The sequence below is a fragment of the Dermacentor variabilis genome, chromosome 3 (assembly GCF_050947875.1).
Source record: "Dermacentor variabilis isolate Ectoservices chromosome 3, ASM5094787v1, whole genome shotgun sequence".
In the NCBI taxonomy this organism is placed as follows: Eukaryota; Metazoa; Arthropoda; class Arachnida; order Ixodida; family Ixodidae; genus Dermacentor; species Dermacentor variabilis.
The window spans coordinates 100,039,040-100,065,323 of NC_134570.1; the positions used below are offsets into that span (position 1 = coordinate 100,039,040).

The window sequence follows — 26,284 nt, forward strand, 5'->3', positions numbered from 1 at the left end:
ACCCCCTAGAAGAAATAGCCGAGGAGCAGCTCACTGCGCAAATCGAGTGTCTCTCTACCACCAAGACGGGCCGCAGTAGACTGACGTCCCTGCGTTACAACTCCTAAGCTTCCAGCCAGCAACCGTGTGACATCAACGAGGAGGCATGGGCCTACATCCAAGTGGACGCCATCCCAAAAAACATGCACCCCGAGTAAACCCAAGAACGGCGGCAGGCTGAGGCCAAGGCCCTCACCGAACAACACGCCCAATACCAGCATGATCGGTACGTGGACACAGCGGAATGCAAGCGGGAAGGCTTCGTGGCAGTGGTCGTTGCGGCGGCTACTGGCACCACGACAATACCAGTGAGCGTGCGATGCACGGACGCCACAGATGCCGAAGAGGTTGCCATCGCTCTGGCGATATCCGAGGCCGAGTGTCGCACCGTGTTCAGCCACTTGAGGAACGCCATGGGCAACTTTGCCAAAGGGCGAGTATGCGTGCCGGTGGCCACCATCATCGGCAAGCTCAAGCTCCGAGATCGCGGCAGCACCATCCTTATCAAGTGGTTCCCGGCGTACGCCGGGGAGTGCGCATCCTCACCGAACCACAACGAGACGACCCATTGGGCGGCGCGAGTGCTCACTCTCAGCGCCCCCAAGAGTGACCGTTCCGTGTGGTGGTGCAAAGCCAAGGACCGAGTGACCAGTTGTGGCGAAGTTACGAAGAGTTACCGCTTAGCTCGAAGGGCAATGCCGCCTCCCCTTCCGGAACTCTGTCGGGAGGAGGCCGTCATCTTAAGGCAGATACAGACTGGGTCACTCCTCGCCCGGCAGTACTACAGGTGCTTCACCTAAAATTCTATGCAAGTGGTGTGTGCGGAGTTTGTGCAGCGGGTCCAGCGGACCAATGGCACATAATGTGGGTATGTGCCAGGTTCCCAACCGAAGCTACCTCCAGGGCATACCCGCCCGAACTTCAAAGTGTAGTGCATTCTATAGACAAGGACACTCAATTATGGGCCATCTAGCAGGCCCCGCCTGAGCTTGAAAAACACAAGCCTTCCGACACACTACAAACGCGCCGAACTGAGGTAGTGCAGAGTAGAGCATAATACTGGGACGACGCTTGGCGAGCGTGATGACGCGTTAAACCGTTGGTTGCCGGCATTAAAAAAGTTATTCCTATCCTACCCTAATGCTTTTTCGCATTTAAATTGCTTTTGCTTGAACTGTAGCTTAGAGGGACACTAAAGGCAAATGCCAAGTCGACGTGGACTGTTTCAATAGCGTTCCAGAAACCTCGCAACGCTTATTTCGTACCAAGAAAAGACTTAGTTTACGAGAAAATTGTATCTGAAGGGTCCGAATACCCTTTTCGAAAGTTAAAGATCCCGCCACCAAATTGGAGCAGTGGTGACGTAACATACGCCATCAGCGGCCTTTGCTGCCGTCGTGGAGTAAAACTTCGCCCGACAGACGGTGGCACCGAACCAAGACTGAGCGGCGGATTCGCAGCTGCAGCTACTTTTTGTTCAAGTAGCGCAGACTATTCGGGCATCCCATGACATGACATGGAAGTTGAATTTTCTACTACTTGCAGTTTGTGCGAGTTTCGTGAGCCAGCAAAACCGGCGCAGTACTAGGGGATCAGACAGTATCGAAACGCGAAAGCGCGGGCAGGCACACAGTAGACCGAATACGAAACATTTCAACCGTCCGCGTCGTTTTCAACGGAAATTGAAATGAGTTCTGTTTTCTAAACATGAAAAGGGACTGGGCAGGTAGCATTTTGTTTTATCTTATAATACATAATGAGGATGTTTTCTTGCAATCGAGTAGTTGAGCACTAGTGACAGATTTTACCTCACCAGTGCTTTTGTCATCGGGGAAGTGCTTGAATGTTCCACAGGAGTCTCTAATCATGTCCAGCATTGATCTCGATTTCTCGATTATGAAGACTGTTCGCGATAATATTGACTCCTTAGAAATTCTTGGGCACTAATCTATTACTTTAGCTCGACTTAGTTTTCGCCATAAGTGTCCCTTTAAGGTACCATTTTATGTTGCGTAAACATGCTTGCAATGGCTTCGTGAGCCTTTGAGAAGAAATACCCATGAGTCATGATTGCAATCCCATCCTTCTTGTCGGCTGGCACTACACACAACGATTTATACATTTGACAGGCGTTCTGCCTTTCCTGCGCTAGAAAAGTTCAGCGGTTATTAAATTTCCGCAAAGAATTTTCGCACAAGAAATTCATTCATTTGAACACCACCACAATTTCTACAAGACCAGTAAAAAGAAGAGTGCCGCTTGATGACTACTAGGCCCTTATTGTTTCATTGTACAATTATTTATGTGCCTGGGATAAAAGCAAAAACTACTGCATCCTCACCAGGATGATGCTGTTTAACTTGCCTTTTGAGAAATTCATAATACTTACGGGTAAAAAGTATAAAGTATCGGACGAAAGCGGTGACACATTACTTAAATCTCAAAAACGGCGGAGCGCACACGACTCTGCTACTGTAACTCAGCTTCCTTCAGGAATCTATCGACAATCTGCCCCATTTTATCCGGATATGAAGTTGTCAGTTGGCTTTGCTGCAGATGCGAAGTAAACTTTCGCTGGGAGCATGGCCATCGCGCATTCTTTCTTGGTCCTCCTGTGCTCCTATATAGTTCTTTGTTTGTAGCCAGTTTCCACCGATTATCATTCTCTACTTCCCACCACAATATTTCTGTGCAGTACAGCCCACACACCAATCTGGAGCGTGGCGCTAACGGCAAGTACATCCTGAATGGTACAGTGGGAAATATATTCAACGCTCTGGTCCAGGCACTGCACTTCAAGTGAGTGCAGATTTGCGGACGCACTTTTCGCGAATTCTTAACTTACGTCACCGAAGATGTTGTTTTGCCCACAGATTTTCAGTTATCCTACTTAAAAAATCCTCATGGTCTTCATGTTGCAAAGTTGATTAACGAAAAGCATGTGCATCTGTTGAAAGTTGCGTCAGGCAGGGACTAGAAAAGTGTACATACTACGTATTTTCTTAGCTTTCCAAAAGTACAGCAAACAAGCAAAGTTTTAATCACCCAAGCTTTTTTTTGTTGCTTACCTTCGGTCGGTTGCTTACCTTCGGCCGCCTTCTTTAAGCATACGTACTTTAGCGCGATTTACTTCACCTGCTCTTACGAACTGATGTGATCCAAGAAAGTTTTCAATACTCGAACTGCAAGTTCAGCATACTGCAACTCCGCAGTTACACTATTGGACTGCCTCCGGAGGTGACCACGGGCAGTCCACGGGCTGACGGCTCCTGGACCGGATGCATGGGCATGCTACATCGCAATGTGAGCCTTCTCTTCACATATATGGATATCCAGAAACAAACATGCTGGGCGAGGAATGGGCACCGCGATGAAGAAGATGAAAAAAAAAATAGAGGGCTACTGACAACTCTGCTATCAACTAGTTGGTGGTAGCGCTCCGCTGTTGTCCGTCCCGTTTAATGTGTAAGTTTCGCTCACAGGACGTCTAATTCTTATAATCAACCTATAGCCCAACGCCACGTCGTTTTGAAATATCTATCCACGCTACAGTAAATGGTCTGCCATGTTGCGGAGTTTTCTCTTGGTGCCGAACCGCAAAGAGTTGTGGTATGTATTGTGCCAAAAACACCAAACGGCGACCAGCTGCGTTTTGGTATAACTACCGAAAGCATTTGTTTTATGAACTTGACCGAACATGTCAAGGTGAGTATAAGATCTCTTCGTTCAGGTGCTGAAGCGCAAAAGCCGTCATGGTGAATGTAGTGCCTGTTACTGTTTTGCGAACGATGTGTAGCAGTCTTGTACCAACTTATCCGCTGTATTAACTCCTGCTCGTGACAAATTGATTGCTATATTTGAAAGACTGCTTTGAGAAAACGTCTAGGTGCTGAAAAAGAAAATGACATGCGCAGTTTCTAGCGAAAGGAAATTGCGAACATGAGACAAGCTGGCGTAGTTGGGGAGTCTTCTAACGCGCACCAATATCGCAGTACCCGAGAGTTTTTACATTTCGCCCCCTAGCAATGCCGTCGGTATTATTGCAGGACTTCAACCGATTTCCTCTCACATCTTGAATATATATATATATATATATATATATATATATATATATATATATATATATATATGCGCGCCGGAAAGCGACAACGCCCTTTTTGGAAGGAAGGCACGTTTGCTGAAGGTTTTCGGCTAGCCTACAGCCGAAAACATCAAGTAAGCAGGTCCTACTTCCAAAAAGTTCGTCGTCTCTTTCCTGCATACCTGGCGTCGGGCCCTGCGTCCTGAAATATAAGGAACCCCCCCTCCCCACACACACACACACACACACACACACACACACACACACACACACACACACACATATATATATATATATATATATATATATATATATATATATATATATATATATATATATATATATATATATATATATATATATATATATGTATATATATATATATATTATAAGTGCGCGTGTGTGTGTTATAATAAACCTACAAAGAAAAACAGCAAGGACAACATAGGGGGAATTACTAGTACTTACTCATTGAATTACAGAAACAATAAATAAATGTAAATGAAAATCGGTGCAAAAACAACTGGTCCCAGGTGGATTACGCGCGCGACGCTATTACCCATTGACCTACCGAGGCGCCGTTTTCTCGTCCCCTTTCTGGGTATTTATGTTTTACTACTAGCACTAACCCTGGGACTGTTAGTCAGCGTACGCCACTCGCAAACCTTACTAACGCTGGGATCCTTGCAATACCCCAAGATGACGTCAAGGCATCTTCCCGAGTTGCCCATTTTAAAATCTGATAAAGGGTCATACGGGCGATGCGACTGCTCTCGCGCAGATGCTACAGCTGTGACGCCTCTTGAGCTCGACATCTTAATTTGTCAAGCTCAAAAATTTGTTAGCGGAGCAGTTTTTTTTTTGCGAACGTCGCTGGGCTTCGCTACCGCGGCTGCGCTCTGGCTATACCCTTTCTAAATAGGCGAACCAGTCTGAGTGAAGTTGTGCGCAGCGCGCGCCGCTGCGTTCCTTGCAACACCAACAGATGGCACTCGCCTCCGCGCATCCAGTGATCAGACAGGCCGGTCCAGTAGTATAGCAGCAGCTTCCAGGTTTATTTTATGCGAACCACATTGTGTTGCTAGCTAACAAGCGAACTTATCTGCAACGTCTGGCTAGTCTCTGTGGACAGGAAGGAAAGAACTCAGGCGTGAAAGTTAGTGTCAGAAAATCATGTGTTATGGTATTCACTGAAAACAGTGAACAGACAGTCGCAATAGCGGGCCAGGGCATACCTCGGGTAAGAGAATATAGATACCCTAGTATATGGATAAAGGAAGACAAGAGATATACGGAAACACAGGAAAAAACTATAACAGCAAAGCGGAAGAGAAATGCAGCCATAATGGAAGCATGGAGCACTATGGGGATACAATAAATACGAGGTGCTCCGGGGTATCTGAAAAGGTGGAATGGTTCCAGGACTTACTTTTGGAAATGCAGTTCTTTGCTTCAAATCAGGGGTACAATCGGGACTCCATGGGAACCAAAAGTCAGCGGGACGCCTAGCATTGGACGCTCACGGACAGACTACAAATGAAGCTGTGCAGGGTGATATGGGCTTGACTAGTTTTGAAGTGACGGAAGCGCACAGTAAAATTGATTATGAAGAACGACTGAGGAATATGGAAGAAAGTAAACGGTCTGGGAGAGTGTAGAGGCATCTGTACAGGAAAAAAAATTGATTCACAGTGGAGGAAAAGAACCAGGAAGTATGCGGCCTGTAGGGTGGGCAACACAGCAACAAAGAACGTCAAGTGGGAAGTCAGAGAGGCTGAAATAATCTCATGGGTAGCGGCAATGGAAAAGAAACCTGCCATGGGTAACTACTGAAGTGGAAAAAACGAATTCAGGAAAGAAACAATTTATGATAACTCCTTCCTTAGCCTTCATTATCTTCCTTCCTTGAAGCCTTCCTTATTCCTTAAGGAAGGCTTTCCTTATTCTTCGGCAAGAACAGACTCGCGTCAGCAAACCTAACGTATCTTTGACGGCAAAAGAAGTGAAACTCTTGCGCAATAAGGTGCCATTGCGCATGCGCTTTAGGCACTGATCATGTAGCACGTGTCTTTTTTTGCATATATATTTGTGTCCTCCTGAGAATAAAGCCAGTTGATGTTTAGCGTTCGGCGTGTCTTTTTCATGTGCCTGTCCATGTCCTTCTTTACGCGCTAGTATAATGTCCCCTTATACGAATAACAACCAACTAACCCAGCTTTCTGCCTTAAATACAGTGAGTGAAGGTTTGATTTATCCTACATGCGTGATGGAGAAATGACGCAACAAAAGGTTCCCCGACTAATGTTTGTGAATGACATATTGCCACTAGTGGACAATGAAAGAGATATACAGACACTTGCGATTATGTGTGGCAACGCCACAACAAATTTAGGCCTTAAGTTTTGCACAGAGAAAACAGGAAATATAATATTTGATGAAGAGACGAGTAATAACTTGGTATCAATTCAACAACAACTCATACCCATAGTAAAGCAATATGAATACTTCGGCAAATGCGTAATCAAAAGAAAGACTTACTGAATCACCCACTAAGATAATAGTAACATAAAGAGGAAGCGGAATGCCAAAATAATAGTACACACACCGCTTTGGCGCCAATTTACATTTGAGGTGGCACGTGGAATCTAATCTGGAAAGGGGTAATGGTGCCGGCGCTAACGTTAGTAAATATCCTTCTCCGCTTAAAGACTAATATCCTGGCGGGTTCGGAAGTAAACAAACGATCGGTAGGCCATTGGTTTTGGAAGCCCACGGAAAAAACCATGAATGATGCAGGGCAAGGTGACATGAGTGGAACCTCGTTTGAAATCACAGAAGCGCAGAGCAGTATAACTTCTGAGAAAAAAATAAGCTCAGGAACATGGATCAAAATAAATAAGTGGCTTAAGTGCACCAGCATTTGTACTTGAAAGCCTGGACACAAAGTGGGCGAAGAGGTTAATAAAGTTAGCAACCAAGTATACAGGGTAGTTCAAAGCGCAAATAGACAACTGAGAGTCATCAAAAATAAATTTAGAGAAGCAGAGACAGCGAATTGGCTGCATTTAAACAATGAAAATAACGGCAATAAAGATTTAAAAGAATGAGAATAAAAACATTAGAAGGGAAAATCTGTAGGATAACACAAATGAAAGCGCCTTTCTCTTTGAGGCTCGAGTAACCAACTAAGGACAAGAACATACCTGAGCAAATACTCGCAACAAGATGAGGCATGTGTATCATATAGCAAAGGTCTGGAAACCACTGAGCACATGCTATTTGAATGCGAAGGAATTCATCCAGTTATGCAGGTAGCTAACGTACGCGTCCCAGAAGCGCTTGAATTTAAAACGGGCGGAAGCATCAACTCGTCAGTAGTGGAGATAACAGATGTTTGGAGTATTGATGAAAGTATGGTTGAGAACGAGTTGATAAGACGGGAATCGTTACAGGCATAGCACAGTAGAGAAGCATAACATAGTAGAGAAGTATTGAGGAATTGAAGTGGGATCGGGGAGATGTATACAAGAATCCCAGAATGAAAAGCATGGGGAGCATACCTCATTGCCTCAGGCAGGCTAGGGCGGCTATTTGTCATCGCCCTGTTTCAAAGGGGATGTCAATATACATCATGCTTGCGCCACCATCGACGCCAGCCGTGCAGGGGACAGAGACACGAAAGAACCTCGCCTTCACGCATCCGTGGCGGCACGGCAATGAGGGAGTAAACGCTTTTTGCGGATAGAATACGTCCGAATTGCACTACGCACCTACGCGCATGCGGCCTCTAAAACCTTCGCGCGTTCAAGGCGTCTGTCGCGCTCGCCAGTATCCAGCAACTCCGCTTAAGGCTCACTGCCCGCACTTGCGTGCGTGCGTGCGTGCGTGCTTTGGGTCTCCATGCGCCCACACAAAGCTTCCCTGCATTTAGATTCCACCCCATTGGATCTGCTGCAGTTTAAACCCTGTTTTCTTGTTCCTCAGGAAAGCGACCTGGCCATGGGCCCGTTTTTTCCGGCCTCAGAGCGTCTAGAGATCGCCAAGCCTTCGACAGTCTTCTACATGGAGGAACTGCGAATCCTGGCCGGCCGCAAGACTGCGCAAGACAGCAGCGTCTTTGGATATATCATGGCTTTTGACTGGATGGCGAGTATTTGCGAGGAAGACGGTCAGCCTTCTTTAGTTTAAGCTGCGTGGAAGATTTCTTGAAATTGAGAGGCGATAAAAGGACCAAGACGGGTTGATAGTACGACGGCGTAACGCATTTTATTGTCACTGCTCTTGGTTGTAAGCATAACACCATCGCAGCTTGCAAAATATGCCGTGACACTTTTGAGCCTGGCGCATAATCTTCCGTATAAAAATTCATGAGCTTTTCCAGATAACCAATGTGAAGTGTGTTTTCACACTGTAGATGACGATTTTCCGCTTCGCGCTATCCAGCTTCGCAGTCTGCTGACCACCGAGTAGAGCAAACTATTTCGTTGGAAGCTAAGGTTGAATTCGCCGAACATCCACTTCCTATTAACTACGTTTTTTTTTCATGGCTGGGCAACTTTAAGGTTTTTGACAATCGCCTGTCTTACGAGTTCCTCCAGCGCACAAACTCACTTCTGAATGCGGGACCTGATTTGCCATAGGGCGCCGTAAAGTCGAAAGAGATCGAACGACATAAGACAAAAACGAGGAGCCTCAGAACATAGGGAAAGTACGCGAGAAATAGCTAGATCGATGGCAGTGCATACGAAAATTATTGCTTTTAGTTCTCGTCGTGATAGTTTGGCAGTGTATACAATGTATCGGCGGTACATGTCGTAATGGGCTCAAACTGGAAGGCCCCACAGTTTGGCCACTGAACCTTCTTCATGAGGCCACCTGCTGCTGTTGCTAGAGATAACGCGACCTAGTTTGAGGTCAAGAAATGGCTTTTTGTGATTGCTGTATTTAAACAGATGCATGCACAGACATGTCAAGAGCGATAGCCAGGGTTCAGAGGTACCGTAGATCCAGTCCTGTAGCCGCTAAGCGTACCCTGCGGAAAAGACGCAGTCATGAAATTGGCGTCAGATGGTATTTCGTGGCAGTTTTAATAGTTTTCTATGTAGAGCGATGGTGCTAAATTCAACAGTGTTGTTTCGCTTTGAATTTTAACATAACTTGCTTGAGAGTTATGAAGACCTTGTTTAAGTTCATGACTTCTGCCTAAGCCTTAGGCTTGCAATAATTGTCCGCAGACCTGTTCCACATCTGATTCACCTGTTTGTCATCGCAGGTGTGGATGTTCCTGAGCGTAGCTTTAGTTATCGTGTCCGTGGTGACTGCTTTGCTCAATCACGTGCAAGCCTACATGTCCCAAAAGAGAACTGATTTCGTGAGGAGTATCGGCGATGCCACGTGGATGTACGTGGAGAACCTTTTTCTTGAAGGTGAGAAATCGGACACCTTTCCATTTTTCTCAAAGCGGAATCGCCTGGTCATATATTTAACTGCAATTACATGTTACATCCTCCTAATCTAATGGGTGTGAAGTCGAAAAAATGACACGCCAGAGCGAGGAGCCACAGTAAGATGGCTACATGGCATGACCAACAGTGGTAGGCGAACTAAGGAATGGTCAGTCTAATAAATTCAATTGCCTGGGTTTTACGTAAGTTCTTGGTCCTTGTTCGGAAAGAGCGACGACAGGACAAGCGGCAACAGTGCCTCCCCATGCACTCTGATGTTTTCCTCTGTGTCGTGAAGTGATGCAACGAAAATGGTATCGTCGCTAAATCGGGAATAATCTGAAGTTTGCGCACTGTCTATTGAACTAAATTCAAAGCAGGACTTTGCCTCTTTGTGAGAAACCTGCGTGAAATTGGAAAGGTGGAAAGTAATGAGTAATGAACTTGATGTGTACACCATTAAAGAGCGGTACACATTAGACGCGCACATCATTGGCGGACTGCCAGATTTTCTTGATCATTCGCATCTGAGTTCCTTACATTTCAAGGTTATTCTAAACTTAAATAAAGCGATGTGTACCTTAAACGGGGCATGCTAAGCAACAGGCAATTTGGCCTTCCCTTGACCCTGTTTGCATTTTCTTTTTGGGCAGCTTTCCTTTTGCAGTTGCCTAAGATTGCAAATACACGCAACGTTAGACACGCAACGCTAGATCGCAAGCATTTGCTGTGAGTGATTCTCAGATTGAGCTGCTGTCGATGGCTTGCTTTTAAGGCCTGCTGCGAGTATTCGAGCGATGCTCGTCAAAAACGGCAATGGGAAATCTAAGAGCTGAAAGCCTCGCAACAGGCCTTAAAAGCAAGCAATCTGCACCCGCTCAATGTGAGAATCACTCACGGTAAATGGTTGCAGTTATACCATATGTGCACCCGGTCAGACTGCTGCATGTGAGGGTGAGAACACCGCATAATCTCAAAAAGGTGGCCAGCAGGGTAGGCAGTAGGTTGTTGTTCACTGCCCGAAATAAGTTAGCTGGCCTGTACCAACAAGTCAATCCGGTGGCCAAGAACGAAAGAAGTTGTAAAAAGCAGCACAGGAAGAGGTATGTGTTGCCTGTTGTGACTTTGTGGTTTATGATTGTTATTTCATGCAAGCGTTTTTATACCGGTCGAACGGGGTGGTGTATCAACGACCGAACGCGCGAACACTCAAGCAAGGTTCAAGAACAAGCTAGAGATAGTCAATTGTCACTGCACTGCAATGAATGCGGCTGCAAGCTGTCCTTTAAAGATGTGACCCGCTTGCCAAAATACGACGATCGCCGCACAAATCTTATTTCTAAAGCCTTTCACATCAATAATAGCAGTGAAGTATGTATAGGCCTCCGCTCCATTTCACTCATTCCGAAGGAGATAGCATTCCTATATCAGTGTTTACAATTTATTCGCCCTGCACATGCTGAATTTCTGTTCCATTGACCAAACCGGCCAAAATGCACACCGTTCTGCATATCTCAATCTTCCCTTGTGAGACATCCCTCAAATGTGTCCTAGAAAATTGTATAGGTAATATTCGAAAAGAAATTTAAAAAATTAAGGCATCGTAGAAGGGCAGCTCACTTTACCAGTATTTAAGAAAGTTTATGATAGCTTCGAGAAAACTGCTTTCTTGTATTCGAACATTATAGACTGATGTGTATGCATCTGTGCTTAACTAGACGATGTCGTAATGACTACACAACATTCATCGGTACATTTAGGGTAAGGGTTTGCGAATAGCTAAACCTTTTAATCAGATTGGAGAGAAATGTTTTCTTGTATTCGAAGCAACATAAAATGTGATGTCTGCGCGGTGTCCGCCTGGTAAAAGAGTAAATCGGGCTTAATATACGTAGACACATACATGTAATACTGTTCACAACTAGACGTCCGGACAATTGGGGAATTTTTAAATCCCAGTGAACTGTTTTCAATTATCTGGACCACGCCTGAATGGCGGTAATAAAAAAAAAAAACAAAAAGTCACCAGATACGCACACAGTATGTATTCGCTGAAGGTCAAAAGTATGATGCTATATTACTCCCAGTTGTTTTAAAAGAATGCAACCGTAGGCAGACTGGCCATATAGAATTTGGAGTAAATACGTATACCGGCTGACTAACAGCAACTCATTGTTTTTGAATGAATACAAGTTATAGAGCGGAAGCGATCTGCACCGTGAGTGCGCTTCAGGGAAGTGGTTCCCAAGCAGGACAACCGCCGCTCTACTGCGGCAGGATCATTCGAAACAATTCTCACATTCGCCATTCCGTCTCCCTGTAAACTACAATGAGTGTTTTTAACCCTTACATATTCGAAAGAAATGAATTTTCGACAACTTAATATTCGCAATTTTCGAATTGAATATGAATTGAAAAGCACGAAATAGTCGATTAGTATATTGAATGTCGAATATTTGCACGTCTCTAATTTTAGTGTTGCGATACTTTCCCATGGGACTTCTGTTGTGCTTGGTAACAAATAGCTTTCTGTGTAAGGGCTGATGTATAAAATCTCTCGGATGCTCAATTTCTCTCTGTTCGTAAATCGTACAGTTTATCATTGAATATTTGAACCGAACATAAAAATAATTATAAAGATAATGATGCCATGGCGGAGGGTTCAATCGACTTTAATAGCTACTGTCCCCCGACGCTACAGCAATACTGAACACAGTTTTGAGTCCTTTAGTCTTCAAATTCCCGAAATGCGTTTTAAAGGTTCTTTCAATATAAGCATAACTCTATAGTAATGCATGCAGTGACACATTTAGGTTCTATACTGTGCACTGAGGTCAAACTGTGCGGCGTGCTTGGGCTTAGAATCCTTACTACACGTAGCACCTGCAATACTCCGTTCTACCGAAATGGAGCTGTTGGGTCCTACAATATTTTCGCAAAATTTTTTTCGAGAACGTTTGTGGGAAACGAGATGTCAGGACCACGATGAGACGACACTGCTTTGTAAATTGTTCAGCAACGGCGCAGCCGCCTCAGCGTGGCGGTCAGCGCCTCCTGAGTGCCGTCTGGTGGCTGGCCACACTGGTGCTGATGAATGCCTTCTGTGGGCACATGCGTGCTTGCCTCATGATCAAGTCCGAGGTGGAGAAGATCGAGAGCGCCGAAGACCTCATACGTCGGCCACATACGGTGCCCCATATGTGGCGGGGAACGTCGTATGTTGCCACCGTAGCAGTAAGTATACACACGCTTTTGCCGACATTTGGCAGGTCTTGCTTGCCATTTGTCACTGCACCGTCATACCAAGCTTGACAATGTTTCTCGGCTATATTATGGCACTCGTAAATTCGAGATGTCCTCCTTGTTGGCATACTGAAATGGTAACGTACGTTATACTGTATTCTACCTGTGTGGTTTTGCACAGCAACAAGGTGGAATGTTAGTCGACCGGCACTGAAGGAAACCGGTCGTCCCACATAATACATTTGGCAGAAACCGTCTGGCGATGTCTATGAACGGCAATGCGTTTACATTCAATGATAATAGAGACACAACGTATTGTCACCGTGGAAACGAGTTACGTATGAAGCTTGTACTACATTTCTCAATGAACACTCGCCGCTATTTCGCGTTGCCGCCACAAATCCTGCACATGGCATCTGAAATGTGAGGGCCCTTTGGTGTATGCGAATGCTTAGAAACGCTCCAGGCCGGCGACTGGGGTCCTCTCTCGTGCTTTTTTTCTGGGCACGCTGCGCCATCTAGTGGAGCTGCCGAGACGTACACGCTTGGCCTCCGAGAGGCGAAACGTGGCGCCGGTGCCGGTAAATGGAGATACATGGTCTCTCGCTTTCCGCACAACCAGTGAAAGCTTGTCAGTGACCCAAGTTGGCGAGAGGTTCATTGATGAGGGGCACATAGCCAGTGCACGCGTGGTGCAACCTGCTAAGTCACCGGGTTCCTCTCTTTGAGCTGTCTGTCGAGACGTGGGTTCGACTGCGCACAACATCGAATAAACTGAAGAGATCTTTTTTTTAATGCGAAAGCGTTAGATGGCTCATTGGGAGAAAAATCCGATGTCCAGCGTTGTGGCGCTAAAACTGCGTGCAACCAAAAATTAGCACCGAAACTCACGACACTCGGTGGGAGTCGAACCAACCACCTTTGGTGTTATTTAATGTGAAGTTAATTAAGGCACAGTTGACAAAGATACAGGTAAATACGGCACTCGAACGTACGACTCTTGGTGGGAATCGAACTCTCGAACATTGGTGGGAGTCGAACCCACGATCTTTGGTGTTAAATAAGGCCGAGTTAATTAAGATAGGGTGCATTCAAGCACTGTAACACGCCAGCTTTGGTGGAAATAGAACCTTCGAACTTTGCTGCTAATCAAGACAATGGTAATTCAGGTTCAGGTAATTAAAACGCAAGTAATTAGAGCACACAAACCAACTTCTTTTAGTGGGAGTCGAACCATTAACCTTTGGTGTTCATTCAAAGTTACTTGAGTCAAAATTAATTAGAATACAGTGCATTAAGGCACTCGATCCCTCTACGTTTGATGGGAGTCGAACTCACGACCTTTAGTGTTATGTAGGGCGAATTTATTTAAGGCGCAGATAATTAAGGTCTAGTTAGCTGAGCCGTTTGGGTGTCAAAATTCTATTGCACCAAGATTGATGGCAGTCGAAGCCAGTACCTTCGGTGTTAAGGTAGTTAGGGCAGATTTAACAAGGATAGAGGTAATTAATGTACTTGAACTCACGATCTTTGGGGGTAGTCGGACCTACGACACTTGAAGTTACTTATGGCGAAGTTATTTAAGGTAGAAATGATTAAGGTATATTCAATTAAGGCACCTACGATATAGCTGTCTGAAAGTGGCAAAGTTACGTGTAGATGAGCCGCGCTCTACTGGGAAAATGTTTTGAAAGGTCTTGTTTCAACCTTTTTATTTGTTTTTTGTTTCAAAATGATTCATTGGGCTATTGTTTCGGCTCCTGTCGTTGTGGACGTCACCTCTAACTTCTGCAAAAGCTTCGATGTACTGTTCGGGTAATGACCACACAATCCACATATGTTTGCGAAGACTGACTTCTGCAAACGACAAATTTATGTGAACAAAATATTTTGTCGCTGATATACATTTTCTAATCAGTATTTCATCGTGGTCTGCAGTTTAAGGCAGCTTCACGCACTTTTCGTGGGTTATCTACCCACCCACCCATCTACCCACCCATCTACCAACCCATCTACCCATCTACCCACCCATCTACCAACCCATCTACCCACCCATCTACCCATCTACCCACCCATCTACCCACCCACCCACCCACCCATCCATCCATCCATCTATCTACCTACCTATCTACCCACCCACCCACCCACCCACCCACCCATCCATCCATCTATCTACCTACCTATCTACCTATCTATCTACCCACCTATCTACCCACCTATCTACCCACCTATCTACCTACCTATCTATCTACCCACCTATCTACCCACCTATCTATCTACCCACCTATCTACCCACCTATCTATCTACCCACCTACCTACCCACCTATCTATCTACCCACCTACCTACCCACCTATCTACCCACCTACCTACCCACCTATCTACCCACCTACCTACCCACCTATCTACCCACCTACCTACCTATCTATCTACCCACCTACCCACCTACCCACCTACCTACCTACCCACCTACCCACCTACCTACCTACCTACCTACCTACCTACCTACCTACCTACCTACCTACCTATCTACCTACCTACCTATCTATCTATCTATCTATCTATCTATCTGTGTGTCCGTCCATCCGTCTGTCTGTCTGTGTGTCCGTCCATCCGTCTGTCTGTCTGTGTGTCCGTCCATCCGTCTGTCTGTCTGTCTGTCTGTCTGTTTTCCAGAAAATCTGGACTAAATTGAGGACGACGCAACGGGCTATGGAAAGAAACGTTAAGGGATAAGAAAAGAGCAGACTGGGTGAGGGAACAAACGGGAGTAAATGACATCTTAGTTTAAATCAAGAAAAAGAAATGGGCATGGGCAGGACATGCAATGAGGAGGGAAGGTAACCGATGGTCATTAAACGTAAGAATTAAAATCAAATTATGGGGTTTTACGTGCCAAGACCACTTTCTTGCTGATTATGAGGCACACAGTAGTGGATGACTTTGGAAATTTCGACCACCTGGAGATCTTAAACATGCGCCTAAATCTAAGTACACGGGTGCTTTCAAATTTCGCCCCCATTGAAATGCGGCCGCAGTGGTCGGCATTCGATCCCGCGACCTCGTGCTCAGCAGCCGAACACCGTAGCCACGGAGCAACCACGGCGGGTGGAAGGGAAGTGTAGCAGGGGGTGGCAGAAAGTTAGGTGGGCGGATGAGATTAAGAAGTTTGCAGGGACAATATGGCCACAATTAGTACATGACTGGGGTAGTTGGAGAAGTATGGGAGAGGCCCTTGCCCTGTAGTGGGCGTAACCAGGATGATGATGATGATGATGATGATGATGATGATGATGATGATGGACTGCTGGATAGTTCCTAGTCAAATGGGTAGCCCGTCGCACTGCTGTGTTGAGGGAGCAGGCTTCGAAACCAACTGCGGAACAAACTTGGTTTTTAGAGACGTTTACAGCACAGCCCGTTTTCCCATCGACAACTCTGAGACCCACGTTCGCGGGATAATGGTTAGAGACAAAGCTAGACAGTGGGCACCCCGTAAAGTGCATGAAGTCCTCTAAAAATGCTAATCCAATTAAAAGAGCGTCCTAATGCCTAGGCCATTATTAGGATACTTCACGTATTTTCCGGCGGCCATATATGTTTTCCTCTCACCGTTTTCCCGCCGAACTCTATCGTTTGCGTAGTTCATGGACGAACGCGTAGGGCATCGATATGTTGCGCCGAGTGAACAGTGTACCAAACCAACTGTTGGAGCAACTGGAGCAACTTGAGTGATTCAGTATGTGGCAATGCGTACATACGATCCGCTCTTTAACGAACCTTTTTCACGCCGTCATTTGTCTCTGTAGTCGCGGAGCTGTGTAGGTAGCGATGTTCAATGTAGCTCTTTAACGCCAAATTGGAGCACTGGGTATGTGCCACTCGGTTGGTGCTCGTCTTCAATCAACCTCTTTGGTGCCGACTTCGGTCGCTGGTTATCTGGCCAGTAGGCATTTGTGGCTCTTTAATGATCGGATTTACGTATTTGACACCGACTTTTGTAAATAGGTATGCGCCACATGAAATGTGCATCTGTAAAATTACGAAAAAAAAACTTCCTAAAATTTCTCCGATGATCACCTGGATATAAGCCGCGCCGAACGATGACTTTATAGTGGCATCGCTAGATGGGGCAGTGGGATAGGACACGTGTGCAATGGGACACACGGGAGAGAAGTCGGGCTAAATTTCTACGCATCGATTTCGCGACAGGCGATTTCGACCAGCCGCGTGTACCATAACAAAACTTTTAAATTTCCCCCATGCACAGAAGAATCGAACCAACTCACGAGTATTGCTCAAATGCAGCAGCCCGATGCTTTAGCAAGCAAGCTGAGCGAGAAATTCACTGGGCGTGTGCCACTCTTCATTGAACGTCTGTCACGCCAACGCTTTAGCGCGTTCTGCAATGAATGCATTGAATATGTGCCGCTGTTTAATGAACCTCTCGCCAACTGGGGTCACTGAGTGTGTGTTTCTGGCGGTGCGGCGAGCCAGCTAACCGGTGCGCCCCTGAACTAATTTGGGATGGCATGCGCGGACTTCTGGCAGCGCCACTAGATGGCGCAGCGGGTCCAGAAAGAAGCGCAAAAGAGGAACCCGGTTTCAGCGTGACGCTTTTCTGATCGCTCGCACGCACCGGGGCGCCATACACTTAAAGGCCGCGCGCAGGCTTTGCCATGACACGGCTAAATATCTCTCTGTTCATAAAGAACCTCGAGAGGGAACCGCTGCAGCATACGCTTCACACATGCGCGTTTGGACTGAGGCATTCAGAGAGTCGAGCTGGAACTTCCTTCGTTCCGATTTTTTTTTCGGTTCACCGAAAATGGTTCAGTTACGCTTAAGCTCCGAAAACAGAAAAAACCGATTCGAACCGGTTGAAGTTCATTAGCCTAAACGAAGAATAATCACAGGCAAACAGCAAAATTTATACAAGAGCTCAACGCTGCTACGAACGTGTACAGGAAGTATGTGCCTGTTTGTTCGTAATACCACATGTAGTTACACAAATTAACTAAGCAGACCCAAGACTCATGCTGGAATCTATATGAAGCGAAGTTTTGTTGAGGGAGAGAAGAAAATATATTGAGGACATATATAACATCCTGCAGCCTTCTACTCTGCTCAGGCGGAAAGGGGAGAGGAGAAAATAGGGGATTGGGAAGTAATGATAAGGACGATAAGTAGAATGTAGTTATATACGCGTTCGTGTTCAAACGGCACGTTCACAACCTTGAATTTAGGCCTGTGCTTACTAAACATTCTAAGAGAGTGTTGATGACTCACTTGATTGGTAGATACAATCAATGGTATAGTATCGCCTTTTCCCTTAATGTCCTGTTGCTCAATTGACGCTAACGAAAAAACCTGCCGTTCACAGCCATACAGGAAACAAGCAACAAGTATTCGTGCTCTACTGTCTCAGGTGCCTTGCGCGCCTCCCAGTCTGACGATTCCACGCGTCGGATGTGATTCGAACATTGTCGTGTTAACACAACCCCTAGTTTGCCACCTCACACAATATTCTGAAAGTCATACTAACGGTATTAACGGTGCTAACGCGAAGATGGTTTGTGTGTACAAATTAGGTGTAGCATAGTTGAGCTACAAATTCATGCAAAGCATGGATGAAACGCTGCAGAAATGATGGCCAACCTGAACTGAAAACCGTTTTTTTTTCTCCGGCTTAGTTCCGCATTGAAACTATCGTAACGTTCCTGTTCAGCCCCCGTTCGAGCAAAAATGACAGTTTCTTCCGGCTTGCGGGTTTTCTGTTCAATTTCCATTCGATACTCTTATGGCAATTCGTTGGATCTCTATACTGCTATACTGCGAAGCGCATTGCCGTTAACGGTCATCGTGAGAAGGGTTCTGCCGAACGTTGAGGTACAGTAAGAAGGTAGATTAGTGGAAGTGGTACTGTCTCATGACCGCAATAATTTACTGTTAGCGGAATTACCAGGCATAGTTAACATGGCACATCACGCAATAAATTCATCCATGTGCCCTCAGAAGGTACCTCACAGTTTGATTATGGCGAAGGGTCTCTTAACTGGTCTCCAGCCTTTAGTCGTCCTTATGCTGCTGTAGGCGCCTTTGTGATACCTTTAATCCGCTTTCTGTTGGGTTCCAGCTGTCGGAGGAAAATCTCTTCAAATATTTCCTGCTTTTTTAATGGTGCAGTGTTCGACATATAACGGCGAAAAATGTAGAACCACGTATTATATGTTATTGTTTCCCCTTTTTAAGTACTCATACTATAAAATATGTGAGGCTATGTTCAAGCGAAATATCAGCTGTTATCCGGAACACTGTTCCAGATACATGTAGCAATTACGCGGCGATGTGGCATATCGCCTCACATATTTAAATATACTTCAGGTAGAGGAATGTGAAGCAATGTTCCAGATAACCGGTGCAGGCATCTTGAACTCTTTTTCAGATAACCATGGCTCTGTCACCAGAACACAGATCGAGATACCTTGTGCACATTCAAAAATTAAACAAAAATATGTGTAACGAAGTTCTATATGGTTTGCGTTTTTATGAGGACTGCTGTTCTATTTATGTAAGCAGAAAATTGTTTGCCAGAAGTTTAAACCTTTGAACTCTTGACATCGTAGCACATCAGTTCCTCTGAGCTAGCCAAAACTTTTGACAGATATGTTTCACCTACTTTTGTAGAGCCAGTGCGGGACGATATCAAGGTATTCTACTTGCTCTTATTGGCAGCAACCTCGACGCAAGGAAGAACAGACGTTCAAGGAAATTCGTCTCATAGGGAACCGTTCGGGGTACATTGTGTGCAGCGGCGCGGGGCTTACCCGTGCCCCGCGGCGCTGCACACAATGTACCCCTAACGGTCCCCAAGCCCGGACTGCCCTCTGTGTCGTGGTTATGAGGACTTCGAGCATATCATGTAGGGCTGCGCCTCTGCCCGTCCCGCTTTCACGCAAGAGGAAATGATGAAGCTCATTAGGGCCCAGGACCAGACCTCTCAAATCCTGGAAGTCCAGTGGGCGCGCGAGAGGGCCGTCAGGTTTCACCTGATGGTCCCCCAGTGGGCCTAGCCAGGTGACGTTGAGTTTACTCGCGTCTATTGAGGACCAAATAAAGTTGTCTCCCTCACTCACTCACGCACGCACTCACTCACGCACTCACTCACGCACTCACTCACGCACTCACTCACGCAGGTATCACTTAGTATCTGGAGCATTTTCGCAAATATGGTACATTCAGCGCCACCTATGTGAAACGAGATTAGGAGCGCAATGAAGCATTGCAATTGTGAACTGAGGAAGTACATATGGCAGTTCAAACCTATGTTCGGCATCAACAGAATATTTGCGCAGCTATTGGGTAAACGCTACGTTAAGTGTTCAGCATTCGTGATTTCGACACATAACTACGTAGAAGATTTCTCGTGGCCTTAGGCGCACCTCTCTAACTGGCACCGAAGTTTCCATGTGCGAATGGGCATTGACGTGAGCAGTTCAGAGCTGATGCGCGTTCCGCGACGGCCACTGTTTCCGCAGAACTCGACCAATCCCGCGCTGCGCAAACTCGGCCGCATCGTCGAGGACGGGGCCACCGCTGTTCCCGTGCCAGTGCTCTACGGCAGGGCCCTGCTGGAGAAAGTGGCCCAGGGCCGGGCGGCCATAATCAGCGACGCCACTTCGCTCACCTTCCAGGTGTCGTCCAAGTGCCAGGATTTTGTGGGCGCCGAGTATTACTTGGCCCGCGAGGGGCTGGTGTCCCATCCGCTCAACAGCTTCGCTCGGAAGGACATCGATCCGGAACTGTTCGACAACATCAACAAAGTGTGCGTTCTCGACATGGTCGGGCATTGCGGACTCATTTTCGCCACCTGTTGTTCCTTAACGTTCATCCAATGCACGATGCACAAAGAGATTTGCATTGCCCCCGCATCAAAAGGCGGTCGACGCGGCTGGAATCGAAGTCGCGACTTCGAGCTGAGCAGCGCAACGACAAAGCCCTTATAAGCTACCGCACCGAGTAGTTTTTGCTAAAGTACAGTAGGTGCATGGTAAGAGGTAACGTAAATGTCTCAGCTGTGCCTCGGCGTAACAAGCTTTATTTGTAGCCTACTTTTCGTTCTTCTTTTCATTCTTCTTACGTTCTTCATACACGAAATGCTACTACTGCTAATACTATTGCTATTGCCGCTACCGCTACTACCACTACAAAAGAGGGGCAATTTGAAATCACCTGCACACGCTTTTCTGTTGATGTTAATGTAATTAGAATTACTATGATCATTCGTAGAGTGAATACACGTAAGTCGTCTCGAAATGGGGATTTCTCGAGATAATAGGTTAGCAAAATGGGATAACGCAGAGATTTTGCAACCCCGTGCTACAATATTTGTTATATTGGTACTTTTTTTATTGATGTTTTAATGCGTATTCATGTCGCTGTGCTGCTGTAAACCATTGCAATCGGGGCTGCGCGGTTCCCTTAAGTTACCGAATGGCAACTTTCAACTGCGGTTTCTCTGAGTATTTATTTAAATAGGCGAAAGAAATATGATTGAATTATTGATTTCAAAATGCAGAAGTGTCAATAGTGAACTTCCACTGCCCGCAGCATTCGGCGACTTCTGGAAGCTGGTCTGGTCAACTACTGGTGGGGCCTTGCCATGGGCGAAATTGGACGCTGCGGAGGAAGCTCTTCGTCTTCGGGTGCCGAGCAGGCGTCGACGCTGACTTTCGACGACTTGATGGGAGTGTTTGTGCTGTGGCTCGCATGCGTCGCTGCCTCCTCCCTCGCATTCCTAGCCGAGACCAGCGCACCGGGCATGAACCGCACAACACCGAAGGTTGCCGCCACCGGGTGGCGCCGACGACAAATTAGGCTGCTTCCGCGATCCCGCAGGGTCTTATAAATTCAGCGCTAATGTTAGAGCTTGAGCCCGTCTCTAAACGTATACTCTTAACCGAACTGCAGGCTAGAGGGAACGTAGGATTGAGCGATAGCATTATTGCCGCCATCTTATGTCCGAAGATATAACCAGACTTGAAGCACAACTATTACCACAGTGACCTATCATACTATACCCAACTGCTGCTGTAAACGTCGGGAGCGACACAATCGTTAACATGCAGTCTTTTTTTTTTCTGTATCTACCTTCTGCGAGAGTATTCACGTAACAGGAAAAAGGTTTTGAAGTCGTTGTGGCTAAACGTGCGATTGGAGCGTCACAAGACGTCACTAGCAGCGCTGCTGCTGATACTCTCTATACCGGTAGCTTCACATTCAGTTAAGGGTAATATGTATATGGATGAGACAACAACTGTCTATTTTGCACTACTAGCATGTCTCCGCCGAAAATTACTGAAACCAAAAAAGGACTTCGCTTTCTGAGTCCACAGAAGAATCAGTAAAATAGATAGATTAGAGTTTTGCTATTTGTAATTAAAGATTCGGCTACTAGAATGCCCTGAGTATTATAGGAATGTTTACTTATTGTCTTTTGCAATAATGAAATCACCTCTGCCATATAACAGAACTTGCCCTTGATTAGGAATAAGGCTTAGGTTGTTTCGGCAGCAGATTGCCCCACCATGTGACAAGAACTTCTGTAGCTCCATCAGAAATTTCATATCCTCTTTTTCGACTGGTGCATCTCGTTCTTTTTCGCAAATAAACATATGAAAGAAAAGGGGCCCGATGCTCCCATCGTGGTGCGCTTAATGTATCGTGTGGCAGTGCAAGAGAACAGCCACTATTAACAAAACCTCTATGCGTTCTACAGGACGCCACGCAGGTGTGTGCCTCGTACGTGTATAAGGTGCATGTGAATTATATGTCTCCTAACACATGGCGGCATTTACGAGCATGCCTATCATAAGCCAGAACAGAACACGAACATTTTTTTCTACTAGGCAAAAACAGCGGGCAAATGTTTGTTTTAACAGCTGCATCCAGAGCTAAAATAGAGCAACCGTGTATATATATATATATTATTTCAGGGTTATTGCGTAGAGTTGCTTCGTACACAAAACGTTGGGACATAGATCTTGGTACGCACCTCACCCCATTTCACCAAGCTACGCTTTGCGCTTTCGGTTTCTGCTGCTGAAAATTTTCTCTGAGACGTTGCCATTCTGCACAGTTTCAGTCAGCGTCTTTCATAGCATTCTTGAAAAATAAAACTTATTTGACCGAACGATCCGTTTCTTTGAAATTGTAAATTGAGCAAGTTGGTGCACATTCATGTTTCCGTTTGTGCTGCGCTGACAAAGGCGGGGACACGCCGGGCACAGCGCATGTCCGGTGAACTTCTTGTATTCTGCGTGAGCGCTGCAGGAACCGAAAGATGGGTCCGTTTGTCATCGCCTACTTGTCCATATCTTTCAACTTAAAAACGCAGTGAAAGGCGCACTTATTATCAGAGTATATGACGGCGCTTCAAGTACGCGTTACTCGGCTTCAATGGTATTTATAGACCCTGCTAAATTTATTAGGAATATTGCTCGAAGTCCACAATATCAATCGTAACGGTAACTATAGTGCGCACGTTACACTACCTCAAGAATTCTGAAGTTTACTTGGTATGACAGTTCTTGTCGCGAACTTCAGAATTACTGAATACGCAGCGATCTGCTACTCCTCCCGGAAAGAACCAGCTGAATGTGTTCGCATTTTGACACCCTGACACAATCGACGGCCTGAGCCTTGCGTGTGGGTCACCATTGCAATTTCTCTCGTCATTTATAGCCTAAAAAGCATAACGAATGTTCAGAAGAGGTAAATATCTATCCACACAGAGAATCACTTAATTTCACTAGCTACACGCGCATTCCACATAATTATTCTAAACAATCAATGCCGGCTATGACGCCATGGGCTCAACAGCTCCACTCTGTCTTTATCTTCCCCGGTAAGATCTCTTAGGCCATGTTTCAAACAACTGCTTAACTCCCTGTTGACCGCAATAAAAGTAGATGAGAATAACCACTTCTCTTGTTTCCTGTTGTCGGAACGTCGTTTTGCACATCCCAACTTAACAAAACAATCTCCATTGGTTTACATCAGTTCTCACTGAGACAACTCGCCGTGTTGTTGAAGTAAAACGTCGCTCTCTATGCAGAGACAGCCAATCAGAGGAACACAGTGCGTGTTATTAGGTATCGTCAAATCAAACGCTCCAAAGACGTGAGATTCAGAACACGCGGTGATAGATGCTGTTAGCGCCCATCACCGTATCCTCTGATTCACGCGTATTGGGGTAATTTCATTCGTACATTGCTAATAGCCAAATAATTCTGTTTGCATGCCTAAGCCACACCGGGATAACCAAGTGCCTTACGCTCTAAGGGGATTGGCAACGCTATAGCGAAAGAAGTCCACTCAACAAATGAGGCCGTCAGGTCCCCAGAACTGTCTACCCCCTCTGCATATCAACCTTCCAAGGTCCTTTCTTTAGTTCATACTCAATAGCCTCCAATCCCAACTCCAGCTTCCTATTCATTCTTGTTTTGATTTGTTGGCTACAGGATGAGGGGGTTAGGTTTTCAAGGGCCTTCGAGGCAGCGCCGCGGGTACGGTGCCTGTTGTCACAGAATTGTATTTCCCCACGTCTACTCATATTTTTCTCCCCCTATTTTGTGTATCAATCAACCAATTTGTCAGATCGCTGCACACCAATGTAAGCAGCAAGTGATGATTACAGCTTGTACAACACTGGCTCACCAATATTGTCTCTCATTAAATTTCCGGGCCGCTACGTTTAACAAATGCTTGTAGAGGGACACGAGAAAGATCCAAGGGCACCCGCTTGTGTCCAACCAACAATTTATAAGAAATGAATTTCGGCGAGGAAGCCTCAGCCAGGGAATTGCATACAGACATTGGCGTTAATTTCGCTAGAGTATATTCAAGATATTCTCTCGCTGCATGTCTAGAAAAAGAGATGACCGCGCACTCATTATACAGCATTATCTTCGCGCTTAAGATGCTCCAGTTGTCGCTAATTAAGGAGCCACGAGGTGCCCTCGCAGCCTTCTACGATTGCTACTCAACGTCCGATAAAGAGCTTTCCCCGTTATGTCCATTACTTGTTTGGCAAATTGTGAACAAGAACAGGCTTGTGCCATGTACTCGTTTATCAGCTCGACGTCCCCGCATGCTTCGATAGGGCAATTAATGTAACTTCCCAATTGTTTCTCCGAATCGAACACTTGGCGCTATCTTTTCGAGACTAGCGTGAAGGTCAGTGAAGGCTCGCATCATTGTACACTCTGCCACTGCAACATACAGTGCCGACAATTACTGATGTGGCATGTTCGTACATATCACGCTAGCTTTTTGTCCAGTGTACGGCAAGTATTAAAAGAACGAGGGCCACTTCATCGTACGGATTTCGACTTGATTGGCTGAAAGATCATACTGTGGCTCGAAGAATTGTTCCACAAGTCGCGCCCATCTACACCACAATTTCATTATCTTCCCTCTGTGTCCAGGGAAAGGACATGGTGGGGGGGGGGGGGAATATTGTTAGCCATAGCAAGGCAGATCGACCCTGCACTTTGAACGTTGAGCGCTCGCCTTCATCAGGCTATTTATTATGCAACACGTTGTGGGGTATGTTGCGGCGCCACGTGGCACAGATGAAGGATCAGAAAACGCGGAGCATTTTTACATTTATATACAAGTGTACTGCGAAGTGACGGTGTGAATATTCACTTCAGTGTAAGCAACGCCTTGAACACTGTCTACCAGAACACCTCGACAGTTTTCATCCTCAAGTATGTTTTATCACGGCCGTGCCAAACCGTTTGCATACAGTGGTCTTCGGATCCCAGTGCCGCAATTCTCTTCGCATTTCTTTCTATATTCTACGACCTGTGATTCTTCAACTACTTGTTCCAACAGCGTGTGGCGGCAATTCTTCAACGCGGCAAAGTTTTACGACATCCAATTTTTTTCCCATCGACTGCCTTCATAGTTCTTCAGACGCACTAACGGTAATGGCGTCCCCGACCTGGCAGTATTGTCTTCCAAGTTCTACAATGCTATTCTTCCTTTCTACTCCATATTCCTACGCAACTCAAAAGTAGGTAAGCAATCCGAACCTTTCAGTTATTTATTTTACAGTAGCCGAAACCACAAAGAAAGCCCATTCGGGTTTCTTTAGAAAGAAAGCTTTGCCCCGCAAGGATTCGTACTCATCCGGCGATAGAACCTATGACCAACGCCTTTCTGGGACGGCTACTCTACCACCTGGATTAGCAGTAGGCTAGCAGATTGTAGAGCGAGAATGAATTAATGGATATGCGCAGGGGCAACAGCAGACAGGCACCGTCTGTTATGCTATTTGTAATTCTGAAGATAGCAAAGCCGGTAAGAAACGCATTTGTAGGAGTAGTATAAATGGCGATATATAAACCGATTTGTTATATGCAGCTTGCCCTGAGTGTTAGCTACAGGATGGCTACAAACTTGGTCCAGCG

At 45.9% G+C, this 26,284-nt stretch overlaps 1 protein-coding gene across 1 annotated transcript; it reads left to right on the top strand.

Annotated features, from left to right (window-relative positions):
- Window positions 1–452: 452 nt before the first annotated feature.
- Window positions 453–22,745, top strand: LOC142574630 (putative glutamate receptor). Its single transcript, XM_075683671.1, has 8 exons — window positions 453–683; window positions 2,735–2,838; window positions 3,252–3,342; window positions 8,105–8,266; window positions 9,393–9,546; window positions 12,581–12,798; window positions 20,345–20,631; window positions 21,417–22,745. Exons 1-8 carry the CDS (start codon window positions 453–455, stop codon window positions 21,712–21,714), a joined length of 1,545 nt encoding a protein of 514 aa, XP_075539786.1. The 3' UTR covers window positions 21,715–22,745.
- The last annotated feature ends 3,539 nt before the right edge of the window (window positions 22,746–26,284 follow it).